Source organism: Schistocerca gregaria, chromosome 1 (assembly GCF_023897955.1).
Source record: "Schistocerca gregaria isolate iqSchGreg1 chromosome 1, iqSchGreg1.2, whole genome shotgun sequence".
NCBI lineage: Eukaryota > Metazoa > Arthropoda > Insecta > Orthoptera > Acrididae > Schistocerca > Schistocerca gregaria.
The window spans coordinates 634,597,786-634,612,468 of record NC_064920.1 but is presented as its reverse complement, the minus strand read 5'-3'; the positions used below and the strand labels follow the sequence as shown (position 1 = coordinate 634,612,468).

General features: G+C 41.9%; 1 protein-coding gene across 4 annotated transcripts in view; it reads left to right on the top strand.

Moving 5' to 3' along the window:
* LOC126360117 (long-chain fatty acid transport protein 1-like) overlaps positions 1-14,683 on the top strand; it is a 395,340-nt gene that overhangs the window by 90,944 nt on the left and 289,713 nt on the right. Inside the window, exon 1 of one of the 4 annotated variants that reach the window (XM_050007686.1) lies at positions 7,346-7,548. The exons of 2 other annotated variants lie outside the window; for them this stretch is intronic. In XM_050007686.1, coding sequence (XP_049863643.1) covers positions 7,528-7,548 — 21 coding nt within the window. In that variant the 5' untranslated portion in view covers positions 7,346-7,527. Of the gene's footprint in view, positions 1-7,345; positions 7,549-14,683 lie in introns of those variants that run through there. One more of the 4 variants, XM_050007685.1, reaches the window with a different exon arrangement.

The following is a 14,683-nucleotide window of genomic DNA, read 5'->3' as shown; positions in this document are numbered from 1 at the left end:
TCTTTTCATTAATTTCTTGAATACCTTCCAATTCAGATAGACAGCTAAAGCGTTGCAGATGTATTCCTTACAAAGGCGACTAGCAGAGAAATAAAATCATGCCACCGTCTGATGTCACATTACGGACGACAGCCATCAATCAGGACTTTAATTTGTTGAAACGAAATAATTCTTGCACATACTTCATCTTATAACAATTCCTGTAACGCAGATCTTATACAACTTATAAATATTATACATTTGGCTAACAACGAAAAAATTCCTTGTTTATTGCCTATAATCATCACAAAAATGCGAAGTTTCTACTGACTGACAGAAAAAATATTTTCCTTACACTAGGCATACCGTACAAAAGAAAAATGTATTCAGGCACTTCACAGTAATTAGGTTTTATTTAGACAGAACTGGGATGGAGTAAGAAATGGCCGTGGCCATTGTTTTTCATATTGTGCTGCGTAAAAGGCACACTTGATCAAATTTCTAAAATGTGGTGATGCCAAATGACTGAAGTTTAAAAATATTTTTCCGCTGATAAACATGAAATGACAAACAGCTACAGGAAATTACGTTGTCCGACAATTTCTTGAAAATGCTCTCCACTGTCGAGGCTGAATCACACTAGTAGCTCTGGGTGGGAGCCGCATTATATCAGCAGTCTTTTCATCGACCTCCTCTGATACAAATATATCGTTATGTACAGGCCAAGAGTCCAACTCAAGCAATGAACTATTTTCTAAAATGGTAGTTAGATGTTTCGAATGAAATGCAGAAAAATATCCTTCCCCACTTATCAGATTTTTGAAAGTCGATTACAAGACTTTTGCAAATAAACATTCCTTTTCTTTATCTTTGGTCCTAGTTTTCCCTGAAGTTCTTGAAGAAACAGAAATCAACTGATAACTGGCGTTACTGTATAGGAATAGCATTCATCGGTTGCCCAACAGACTCCGACTTTTTTTCAGCCCAAAATGATAAAGTGCGGTGTGTACGCAGTTCTTTCATGAAACTTGACTGATCATTATTATACATTGCAGTTGCAGGGACAACAGCAAGCTCTCTATTTAGGCCAGCTATGAATTTCTCTATAGTATCGTCTGTTAATGACTACTCCTCTACACGTTGACTCGAAGTAAAATTTGTAATTTTGCGGCTTCCTATTCTGTAAGGTTTCTTGAACCTGCTCCAAACAGTATTTCTTTCACTCTTTTGCGACCTTCAATTTGGCGCATATTTATTATTTCATGTATCTCTTTCTTCCATATATACAGTTCACGTTCCAAGTTTATGAAGTGAAAGTAGCCTTGAACACTGCTAACCTAGTGTTTTCCCCTCCTTCTTTTAACCAAAAATTCACAGCCTTTCATTTGTCACTGAAAGCTATTGTACTACATTTTTTCTTTGGACTGGGAAAGTATTCTTGTATATGGTTAGGGCTCACCGGCCACTTGACCATCTTCTTCTTCTGTGTGAATGCACAAACAGTGCCCGAACTCTTACGGGAATCGGCAACGTGCCGCGAGTAATGAGTATAATGAGCGGGGGCACTACGAATGTAGTGCGGGACAATACGTTGAGAATGTGCGTTTCGCGGGAGGCGTGCCAGAGATAAATCCCTGGAGTCGCACTGTCCTCTGTGCCCTCGGTGGCTCAGATGGACACCGGCACGGTAGCTCAGCGTGTTCGGTCAGAGAACCGGCTGGCCTCTGTAGTAAAAAAACTGAGTGGAGCGATCAACCACCGAACTTGAACAGGATATCTTGCGACGTCCGCAACGACCAAACACAACGAAAAAAAAAAGTTGGATAGAGCGTCTGCCATGTAACATGTAAGCAGGAGATCCCGAGTTCGAGTCCCGGTCGGGGCACACACTTTCATCTGTCCCCGTTGACGTATGTCAACGCCTCTAAGCAGCTAAGAGTGTTCATTTTATTGTAAAGTATTCTTGTTCCACACACTTATTGGCAGAAATGTCGCCGTAAAAGCCACTGTAAGGAATTGTCAGAGTTATTTCCTATTTATTCTTAAGTTTCCACAGTTTCTAACGAAGTGTCCACGTTATTCTAATGAATGTCCAAGAAATTAACTAGCATACAACAAATATATAGGTCTTCAGGAGACTAGGTAATTTCGACTGGAAACCACATTCTTTGCAAGATGGAGAAGGTAAACTGGATTCCACTTTACTGTGAAACTCTGGAACATAAAGGCCGATGCTATTAGCAGGCATATATTACGAAAACGCAATGGATATTAACTCAGTTTTATCTCTATGGGGTACATCGTGTTTACTGTTTACAAATGCAACGCGACCAAGGCTATGTGCCTGGCTCGTTGCGCATGTGCAGATGCTACAGCTGCAAAGTAGGGGTGTCCATTTCTCCCGCCGCCTACCAGGCTACGAATTTTGGAATTTTAAACTTGTTTATCATTATTTGCAGTGCATCTTAACAGCTAAAATTTTGCCTGTGTATTTTTTTAGAAGTATTCTTCCTGTATAAAAAGCTTCAAGGCAGGTTTCGACTCGCGAAGTGGACCATTTCCTTTTAAGCTGAAAAATGATATACCTGTATTTTATCGATATTACAGCATTGCATAATAATAAGTAATTTAAGTTTTCATTTGGATCACTCTATTATTATTCCAGCGGAACAGGTTATTGTCCAAACTTTGCAGCGTTTGAAACTAAAAATGTAGCAATAAGCACTTTTGTCTTCGTTAGCGGCAGGAAGACACTCTGTACGGTACAGCGGTAGGGTGCTTGCTATTACACAGCAGCTGGCAGCGAAAGTTGCGCCACTGGTTTTCTTAGCCAACGGGTTTGTGTTCCTCATTCCAGGCTGCAGCTTACTGAGGCAGCTCCATTGTGCAACCAGCAGCACATACTGGTGATGGCAGAACTTCCATTTCTCAAAATTGAAACAAGCCGTGATGCACGTTAAAAAAGACACGCTAGCGAAAAGAAGATGTGGTGACGTTGGAGAAAGGAACTAAGTTTAAGAATTTCACGGTCCTTCGGTCTTAACAGACAGAGGACTACAATGATGAGCGAAAACATTATGACTGCTCAAGACAGGATGTCGCCTGATGGCGTTGTGAGCACATGACGTTGAAAGGAAAGTATAAAGTACTAGCGGTCTGGCCCGGCTTAGCACGGATAGCGTAAAGAATCTATGGCCAGATGACTTGACTGGCGTAGTGTTTGGGGCCTTGGATAAAATTTAGACATCATTACTAAGTAAGTCAGTATCATGACTTTCATGTAACGTATGTGATGCAAGCAGCGCACACCAGGAAAGTTGTGTGGGTGAATGAATGTTGTGTGTTCCATATTCAATTGGCGTTTGGAGTGACATCTCATGACAACCATGGGAGCGCATCGTGATGTGTGTAATAAGTTTGCAACAAATGTAAATATAGTATGCGAATCATGTGTGTGTGTGTGTGTGTGTGTGTGTGTGTGTGAGAGAGAGAGAGAGAGAGAGAGAGAGAGAGAGAGGGAGAGAGTGATCTAGTATGCAGCGAAGGCTGGCTAACATGGTACAAATAACAGAAGAAATAAGATAAAACACACATGCCCTTCAAGTTTGGCTCGTGTTGCAGCACTCCTCTTGTGAAGCTTAGCACGCAATGTGATGCACTGGTGAGACTCACTGCCACAATTCTTTGCCGGGTACTCTTTAAGGCAGACTTCTTCGCCGTACCACGCAAAGAATTGTGTCCACATGTATGTCTGATTCAATTAAGCTAAAAACTGAGTCATCTGCTGCGCTGCTGAAAGAACGTATTGTTTGTAAACAAAGCAAAGTTGCTGAAGTACTTTCGCGGAAACCGTTTTACTTGAAGCATAAAAAAATGAAACAGCACTTATTTTGGGTCCGCATGTTCTTTCACCAGACAGTTGTTCTCAAACGATTACAGGGAAAGTATGGGATAAAAATATTTGATTATTTCAAATTGTACGTCTGATATGACACCCTGTTGATGAAGAGGTTATCTTTTCGTTATTGGTCATATTTGTTACGACACTCCTTCATAGTCGAATAACTCATTGCCAACTATTCGACAAATTTTCAGTGAATTACGAGTATGACTTACGACTGGCAACTGATGGAAGCAGAAATTGGCAATGCGAAACTGTAGTTATATTTCAAAACGCGTACCTGAACCAATCGTAGAAGTATTCTGAAAACTCGTACATCAATCTTCGCAAGAAATTTCTGAATCCCAACCAAGAAGATTGTACTCAAGTTTTAATGATCTTTAAAATGCCGATATCTATTTTTCGCCAGTGCAGACTCATTTAGAAGTATTCTGTGTAATTTGAGTTTCCAAACAAATGATGCCTTTCACCTGACCAAGCAGAGAATAGTGTTCACATCCAAGTTTGATTCGAGCAAAGCAGTCATTTTCTGCGCTCTGCACAACTTTCTTTATGTGTAACGAAGTCAAACTGCATCCCATACTGCGTTTCAACCTACGAATAAATAATTGAGAAGTACAAGTTTTGGACTCGCGTGTTTCTCCGCTAGGCAGTTGGTTTGAAACAATTTCACTCATCTGTATGTCAACTAGGCGACGTGCATGCCCCTAACCATCATTAAAACAAGAAAAGGGGACTTACAGTGTAGCGTGGAATCCGAGCCACATTTCGTTTCTGGTGAATCCCCAGATAACTGAGGCGTGAATGATAGGTTACAAGGCAGAATGTTAACAACTGAGCCAGCCAGGATTCAGTCGTGCAACCTTTCATAGTCAAACGCGCTACGGCCTTTTCTTTTTGCGATTCTGATCGCCTTTCTGCTAATTCAAGATACTATTGCTCGCTCGAGCTATGGACGCTGTTCGTACAACGTAACTTTAATTCATCTTCATTCAGACAATTTCTACTAAATGCTTATAAATTACGAGTGTATACAATACCCTAACTCGTGCCTCGTGGATCGATGTACCTATTAGTGAAAACCGGATCAAAATCCCTGTACCAGTTCCTGAAATTAGAATGCACATAGAGAGGGACACTACGAGGTATAGAGAGAGAGAGAGAGAGAGAGAGAGAGAGAGAGAGAGAGAGAGAGAGAGAGAGAAGAGTTGCAGAGACGAATGCTGAATAATTCTAGCGACGATACGAGACGTAAATGGGGAAAACCCGTGTCACAAGCAACTTCGAAAAAGGGTGGGTGATTACGGCACGGGCCTGGGAATGAAGCTGGTAGGCTCTTCACATGCTACTGCCGTGAGCATGTGCGGAAAGTGGTTGAAGGACGATGAAACCACGAGGAGGCTCAACGTCCTGGACGTCCAAGTCTTATCACAGAAAGGCTGGAGGCTTGCTCGATCTGTAAAACAGAATAGCAGGTGATCTGTGGCAGATATCATAACGCAGTTCATAGCAGGTGCAGGCGAAGCACACCGTTTAGCGAACATTGTTGAATATGGTGCCCAGCAACAGATATCTCTACGTATACCCATGCTGGCCAAACTACTTCGACACTTACCATTGCAGTAGGAACTGGATCGTAAGGACTGGACCTTGGATCAATAGAAACGTTTCTTGTTACATGAAGTCGATGGTCGTGTGTGGATGCGCCGTCATCCACGCGAACGGCTGCTAGAAAAATGCACCACGCCCCATGGGACCAATGGTAGTAATCCAGAGTTGTGTACTCTATGAATATTAGTACGGAGTAGCTGCAGCTCGTCATGCTTGAAGATAGATGCTCCCCTGACGGTGATGGCTTCTTCCAGCAGTATACCTGTCGTATCAAAAGGCGAAAAGCGTGCTTCAGCGGTTTGAGGAGCGTGATAGTGTACTCAAGATGCTGTCTTGGCAACCAGATTTGCCTGATCTGAGCCGGATGCAACACGTCTGTCACGCTGTTGGGCGCCACATCCTCTCCCACGAACCGCCGGCCCGAAATTTTCGGGAACTGCCTGTCCTGTGCGTAGGCATCCGATGCCACATACCTCCAGAAACTTTCCAAGTACTTACCGAATCCATGCCACACAGTCTCGCTGCTGACTTGCGTTCCAGAGATGGACGTACACGCTGCCAGTAGCTGGTCATAATGTTCCGGCTCATCGGTGTAACAAAGTTGTCGAAGTAATTCGGCCGTGGCCTTGTTTTTAAGTACCATCCCTGTAGCCACCTTATTAAGTTTAGGGTAGCCTCCTCTCAAGTACAAATCCGGAGTCTTCATCCACTGAGCTACCAGGTTCTTTGTGTGTGTGTGTGTGTGTGTGTGTGTGTGTGTGTGTGTGTGTGTGTGTGTGTGTGTTTGAGCGCACCCGGGTACGTGAAATAGAGTTATAGACGGAGTAATGAGAGTTGGTAAGGATTACGTTTGGAGGCTACAGGGTGCATTACTGAAGAAAGGTGATCCATATGCAGGATGGAGGTTAACGCCGTTATTCGTCAAACCTGAAACGTTTCAGTGCCAGAGGGAGAGGGAATAAAATTTCAATACACTGTACATTCTTGCATCAGCCCTCTTTAAAATCGTCGAAAGGGAAATACACCAGTAGTAGCCAGAAGTAAGTGAAGACACTCGTATACGAGTACCAGAAGTAACTGAAGACACTCGTATACGAGTATTTGTTTTAGCAGTAATGGATAAAAACATGTCATACTTACGGGTGATTGGCAGGTCCCACTTCCATCGAACTAAACGTTTTGATCGATAACACTTCACTGCCGCCCGTTCAGCGACAATTCTTGGTGAATCATATTCTCATCTGAATAGGTTAAATTACTTCCCTTCTTCTTTAAAGAATAAAATATTATTCTCAGATGAATAAATTAAATACCTTCACTCTTTATTTTAAGAGATATTTATTTCTTGATGGCTGAGTCTTACGCACTTTTCGTCCCACAAACGAGTAAGTAAATTACACTAAAAGAGCGGAATGTCTCTCTGTTTACACTACCGTGCATCCCTAAATCAGTGTGTAACAGTATCTGTCATTACAATCCCAGTATTCTACAGTACTAGGTAGCACTCCAACGGCGTGAGAACATTTAAACAGCTTTTAAATTTCTCCAAACGTAGAAGAACGCTCATATGTGGTGTGTAACTTGTCGTTCCCGGTGACGTCAATGCCGTTACTATTCATACGTCTGCAGCCCTGTGCTGGAACCATAGACGTTTCACACTATAACACCAACACTTTTAACATACCGCTAAGCTCTACTGCAATTTCCACAGTTCCTGATAAAGTGTCCCGTTACGTGATGATAACGATAGCCTCGAATGCAAAACTTTCGGACAGTAATCGAATTTTTAACGCTGATAAGATACTGTAGTTGATGCCGTAATCCTGTGTTTGAAAACTAAACTCTTGAATTGCTGGCAGTTTGTGTCGAGATACAGCAGATGATGTTCTAAACGAACTTTCAGTAGTACCTGTGTACCACCTTGCTTCGTTACATTCGCACAGCAGTGGCTTCTACGAAGATGGACAGATTTTCACAAGTGGGGAAGTTTTAGCCGATCTGAGCTTCGTGTATCCGTGTCCCAGAAGAGGAGGCACATGAACCCAGGAGCAGCGCAGGTACGCTTTTGAAATTACTTCATGCACGTTTCTAGTTCCGACTATCAATCTCGTTTACCTTTTACATCGTGAAAGAACATTTCAAACTTCTCTACGCTCTTGGAATTTCCGGAAGCAGTTTTTCTCCAGTATCGATATCGATAACGCAAAAGACGTTGAGACTCTCGGTTCCCAGGATGGATGGAGAAGGGTGTGAGTTCGTAAGCATACAGATGAGGTGCAGTTATATTCCAAGAACGTAACGACTGAATATGCGCCCCGTGAATAGTGCTCAGCACTTATATGAGGAGTGCGTTTGGAACATTGATGTAGTGCAGTGAAATTTTTCTCAGATCTGTATCGTCAGTTTTGCTTATTGAAGGTCGATTCGAATCCTGGAGGTGGAAGTAATGTTTACCAGCAATATTTAGTCGGTAATGGAGGAGAGGTGATGACGTAAAGTTCCTTAATAACACACTTGGTGCCAGTGACGTAGATCAGACTGCAAGCCTCTTCGCGGTGCCTCCTGCAGTGAGGGCATGTGACACTGTTGATGGGGACTCACCCGTCGGAGGAGGGCCTCAGGTGCGGGGACTCGAGACTTGCACGATGCTAGTCGAGTGGAGTAAGGTGTGGTTCGGTTCTGGGTTTCTCCCTCCCTCATTATCACACAGCAAGGATATGTCACTACACTATACACCCACTTTTATAGTCCACTACACCCAGCAACATCGCTTAAGATACAACTCTCAGCCACCATAAGAGGAAGAGCCAATTTGCGCGGAGGAAGAAAGACTTTTCCTATTAGGCATCCGAATAACCTCTCATGATCTTCCAGCCAACAATGTCACACAGCGTTTTCTATCTTTGATTTTAGACGTGAGAAACCAGGTAAAAGAGAATCTTTTCAATCATCATTAATAAATGTTTTGTTGAAATTAAAAACATGGTTTAAATGGCTCTGAGCACTATGGCACTTAACATCTATGGTCATCAGTCTCCTAGAACTTAGAACTACTTAAACCTAACTAACCTAAGAACATCACACAACACCCAGTCATCACGAGACAGAGAAAATCCCTGACCCCGCCGGGAATGTTGAAATTAAATCCCAAATTATGTGGAATATCTTTAATTCTGCGTCCGATTTAGGAAGGAGAGATTATGCCCTAAATCTGTTACATTGCTATGCGTACGGAATGCTTAGTTTCAGTAGACGAAGGGTTCGTGAAACAGAAAAAATATAAATTGAAACTTTCTGGCTGATTAAAACTGTGTTTCGGATAAGGATTCGAAACTGGGACCTGTAGTACTAAAGCAGCAAGTTTCACAGGAGAACTTCTATAAGTATGAGAGACAGAGATGAGGTTCTTTAAAGCTGTGAGGGCGGGTAGTGAGTCGTCCTTGGATAGATGAGGGTCGGGGCACAGTCCGGCACCCAGTTTAATATCAGGAGGTTTCAGATCAGTGCACACTCCACTGCAGAGTGAAAAATTCATACTGAAAGCATAAATTACTGAAGACATCCTGAAATTCTCCTAATAGTGATGGGAAACTTCCTCTCGTAAAATGTTTAATGAGAACCGATACTTGAATGGAGAAATACTGTCAAAATTTTGTCATCTGTTAAAATTGCATTTATCGTGTGACCTGTTTTTATGTTTTTTCATTTTTATTGACGTCTGGCGACCATACCGTCCATCTAAAACATTATTAAATGTGTGATGCATAAGATTATTACAAAATGTGGAAGTATACAGAGAAAGGATTATATCAGACTACAAACAATCTTGGTAACTGGCAATAATTGCAATTACTTTGAATTCTTGTGTGGTCTATGAAGTTAAGCGTAAAAGAAGTCAGGCATCTAGTAGACTAGAATTGATATAACACTAAAAACTTCTCAGAAGAAAGAACACGATCAGCGAGGAATCAAGTCCCTGTTACTTGAAGCCTCTCTCGGAGATTTAAATCATCATTCCTTTGTGCTTTATCTCTGCCGACAAAAACATGGCAGTTATGGGAAGATTAAGAAAATCTGATAAGGTCAACGGAGGAGTGGCATCTGGCCTTCGTCACACTGCCATTCGCGCACCAAGGCTGCAGGGACCGAAAGCGCTAGCGGCGGCCAGAAACCACGGACCAACAGCAAAACCGTTCCTGCTACTGGTGGCGTTCTTCTAAAACGTCTTCATTCCAGTGTCTGTTTTCATGTTAATAACAACAATAATATTTATTCATGCTTTCATCCATCATTTGCACAATCGTATGAAGAAAGGAGATACATATAAAAATTGTGTGTGTGTGTTCCACATCTCCTAAACCTCTGGACTGATTTCAGTCAAATTTGTACATATACCTCTTACTGCCAGGAAACAACTGCTGTGGGGCTAAGAACAACTTATCATACTTCAGGAGGTGTGACGTCATAAACAATGAAACGCGCGAAAAACTGCCGCATCATGCATGTGTTTTACATGTATTACTTCTGTGCCACTTAGTCTTTTCGCAATAAATTTCGCAGGCAGTATCCACATGTACCGCTAAATGCACCTGTACACGTTTATCACGCTACCGCATATAGTTCAGGAGATATGGCATCATAAACACTGAGATGAGCATCGTTGATGACATTTAAATTTATTACTTCTTTTCTACTAACTCTATTCGCAATAGATTTTGCAGAGGATATCCATATATGCCACTGAATCTAGTTACAAAATTATGTCACTGTATGGCACATCGAACAGGAGATATGACGTCATAGACATTGAAATGCGACAAAGTTGTTACATCATGAAACGTGAAGTATTAATACATTTATTCTTTACTACTAAGTCACCCGTATAGTAAAATTAACTTAAGGAAATCCCTGACGCCTGGCAGCGCTTTTGACAGCTTAACTGCGAAGTGCAAACGGCTGTAGGCGAAAACGATAGCCGCCTACAGACCTATCAAGAGGCGTTGCCATGCAGCAGACATTTACAAAATCGCTGAGCCCGACGGAAAATACCGTACCTCTGGCAGTCACTATGTATCTTGGATATTTTCGTTGTTACGCTGTTCACGGGAACTTATGTCGAGCTGTGGATGCGGCGACAATTTCGGTGCTCTTCTGCAGTCAAGACGGATGTGAAACTTTACAGCATCATGGCGAAACAGTGTCAATCTGCTCTCTGTCACTTCTTCATGAGCCCTTCTCGCAATACAGATTCCCTGACTCGCGGATTCCACCGCTAATTCCCAGAGCAACATAAACATGACAGCAGCACATATGCGTAGCTGAGAGGTCAGCGCAGAAGGCTGCCATGCGGAGGACACAGGTTCGATTGCTGGTACTCCAGAGGATTTTTCCTTGCTGGAATGACTTCTGTATGCTGCAGTCAGCCTTGTAATGACAACTGAGGAGCTACCGGGCTATTATATTTAAAGTGCAGCTACTCACAGAGGCCCAGTGCGGGTATGGTAGCGAAACTTGATAGATATTCTAATGCATTAATGTGGGGCCAGCTGACACCGGAAAAAAAATTATTTCCTATTTCGGCTACCAGGTGAAAATCTGGCGCTGTGAATGCAAGAAAGGTCTATAGAAATATTTCCATATGTAATGGATTACGAATGGGACATGGGCAGAAAAGGCATATTGTTGATGTTATTACTAACTGCCCCTCACACAATTGATTCAGTATGACTACCGGGAACGTCAACGAATGTTGTACAGCGCCACATTTGCACCTGGTGGATAATATTGGAACCAGTATTTTCCGGTATAAACCGGTCCCGCAAATGCATATCTACCAAGTTTCGCTCCCACACGATGATTACAGCCCATACTGGACCTCCGTGAGGTGCTGCACTTTCATTATAGCCACCAGGTGCTTGACTGAGTAGCAGCGATTCCATGGTCTGCTAAGTCGGTGAAATGGCCCGGCTGCTACCCCGATGCCCTCCATGCCGCATCCGCATGATGCCGCAGACATAGGATGACACGGCGGCCGGTCGACATCACTGGGGCCTTCACTGCCTGAACGAGGAGCTCGTCGCCTGTCCCCCAGATCCCATAAAAACTTATGCACAACGGAATCACAACAGTAGTTCACAGATTACTGTGGACGAACAAGACCTGTGATAACTGACTATACTTCTGTTTTTACACGACATAGTTAGTGTAGTACTCTCTAAGTGATACGGCCATGCTGTACTGTACTGCAGATTTGACTCTCATACTTAACCTTAGGAGTTAAATACCTTAGTCGAATGAAGACAGGAAAAAGTGCGTGAAATTTCAAGGCGGATAAGGCGTGCTCTCCAGGGACTGGAACCTTCTCAAACTCTATGGGATGCAACACCGAGCCAAATGCAGTCACACGGCTACGGACTATGCTGTCCATTTGACCTGACAGCACGGTAGTGTAACAGAGTCAAGAAAAGAGACGAGGACTCCCCCGATTCAGTCTTAGGCTGTTAAAAGTCTGCTGTACCGGCGAATTTGAGCTTGATTCTGGAAGATTTCCCACATTCATCCAGTCGTATGTTGGGTCTGGGTTGCGCTTTTCCCAACCAACGCAAAAAATGTAACTTTCACAGTGCACATTTTATCCAACTTAAGTTATGCCAGACAACACTGAAACAGAAAACATGAAAGCTATTCAACAAGTCCAATAGTGTGATTTTAGTGAAGGGACTTTAGCAAACAAAATGTTTCAGATGTCATAAAAGTTGAATAAATGGCTTTTAATGTTTATTCGCTGTTTCTCCACTTTCTCAAATTAAATTGGCATTTTTAAAATTATTTTTATCGATATTCAGAAGGATTCTCTCAATCGTTCTGAAATTTTATGTTTCAGTTTTTAACTTCAGTATCAATGTAACTTTATTGAACAACGACAAAATTTATGTGAAATAATTCTATCCGTATTTTATCGATCTTTAGCTAACCTCGATGTAATCTATGATGATATACAGTAATTTTAGATTGTTGAACCTGTATATTAATAATCTGAAGAGAATGTATACACTTCTCAAATAAGCATATCCTTTAGGTATGAAAGTAATCTACCTGAAATATGCATACCTTTTAGGTATGAAAGTAATCTACCTGAAAAGTAATTATCAATCGTTTGAGATACAACTCCTTTTGTATATTTCCTCTCAAGATTAATGCTTGGCGTAGGACACTTTTCAAACTCAGCGAATGAATTATATTAAAAATGGCAGTTTTAGAAATTTGCCCCTTCTTGAATAAATTTCTGCGGACGCCCATAAGTGTAACATCAGAATTAATTTCTGACTTAAGTATATACAGGTACAACGAAAAATTGACGTTGTTATTCAGATCTCCTCACTCCTAAGAGTCTCTCTCTCTCTCTCTCTCTCTCTCTCTCTCTCTCTCTCTCTCTCTCTCTCTCTCCATCTCACACACACACACACCATTAACAACATTTCACTCACGCCCCATCACACAAGCAATTTCAATCACGTAATTTATATTGCACTTTGCCATTCTCACTTCAACAACCTTCAGGGTGTCCGACTGCAGAAACAATGAAAAAACTTTGCTTACTTCAAGGCGCTGCTGGGAACAATCGGGTTGCTTAAGTTCCCCCCACACTTTCTATCCTTTTTATTGAAGTTTTTCCGATGTTTAGTGTATCACAGGGGAACTACGGTACCAGCGTACTAATGTTTTCTTCAAATTTTCGATAACTTTATGGGTGGTTTATGCTCATCGCTGATACTGGGTCTGGTCCAAACGATCACACATGCAGCTTCAGTTTCTATCTTGGTGGATCTGAGTTTCTTGTCTACTGCGACAGACATACCACCTCCATTTCCCACTAGAATATACCTTCCAGATACAGGCAATTTTCTCCAGAAATCTCACTACTGTCAATTTTGAGTTTTATTTAGTTTTCTGTACCTGGGCCTAGGTTTTATGGAAGATTCATTGCCTTTTAAGACCACTCCATATTCCTGATCTGAAGAGGCATGTCCGTCACCAAAAGGCATTCCTTCGTCAGTTTCGATCACCATCCACCTGAGGTGCCATGGGGTCTACCGAAATTACTTGAGTCCATGACGTGGTGCTCTAGTCGCTGATCAAAAAGCACTATGTATCCGTACTATCCTTTAATAACTAACAGCAATATCACTGTTTTTTACTCTCCGGTTCACACTTCTGATTCTCCACTTTTTATTATCTTCTTTCGACTATTTATGATCTTCCTTGTACCTGGATTTTACCATGGTTCATCGGTTAGACCTTCACCGGTATAATTTATTGTGCAAATGAACACATTTCACGAGTGTTTAGTCCATAATGAATTAAAGGAAAATAAAATATTACTAGCGATAGCGCCCGTTAATAAAAGAAGAACCCTCTAGTCGCATACCGTACGTGCCGTGAACCTTTACACGTAAGTTTACATTATTAATTAATTTCGCATTTCGTGTTGTGTCACGAGGAGCCTCGCTAGACGGGGGTGCGCCATAGCTTCTTGGCGTTAGACTGCTTCGTTTTGACACACAAAAACTGCTATAAAATCGACGTTTCGGCCGTTTTTGCAGCGATTTTCCTCAGGACGACTAAACTAGACGCTCGAACGTCTGTTTTCTAGTTGTTTTCTTGTTCTGGAATGGCGCAGCCAAAAACCCAGAAGCATTTTTTATTACTGGTCCATACTTTGTTGTATGCTGTGTAATCGTGGAAAAATACAGAGTGTATCAAAAAGAATCATCCGTTTTGGCACGTCTATATTTCTGAAACTAATAAACATATACAATGAATTTTGTTTCTTGATGAACGAGAAAGGCAAAACGTTTATTTCAGGCCTTTTCATAGGTTTTCAGTATGCCCCCTTTGAGATGCACAGTGTATGTCAATATGATACTCAAATCGTTGCCATACTGCAAAGAGCATATCTTGAATTACAGCTTCCACAGCTGCTGTTATGCAATGTCGCAGTTTATTCATTGTTGTTGGTAATGGAGGCACATAAACAGAGTGTTTTATAAAACCCCACATGAAATAACCACATACAGTCAGGTCCGGTGACCTCAGAGACAGGTAATATAAGATTGATTAATTTGGTCCAGTGCAACCGATCCATCGTTCAGTAATATTTTGATTTAAAAATTCCTGCACTTCCAGACGCCA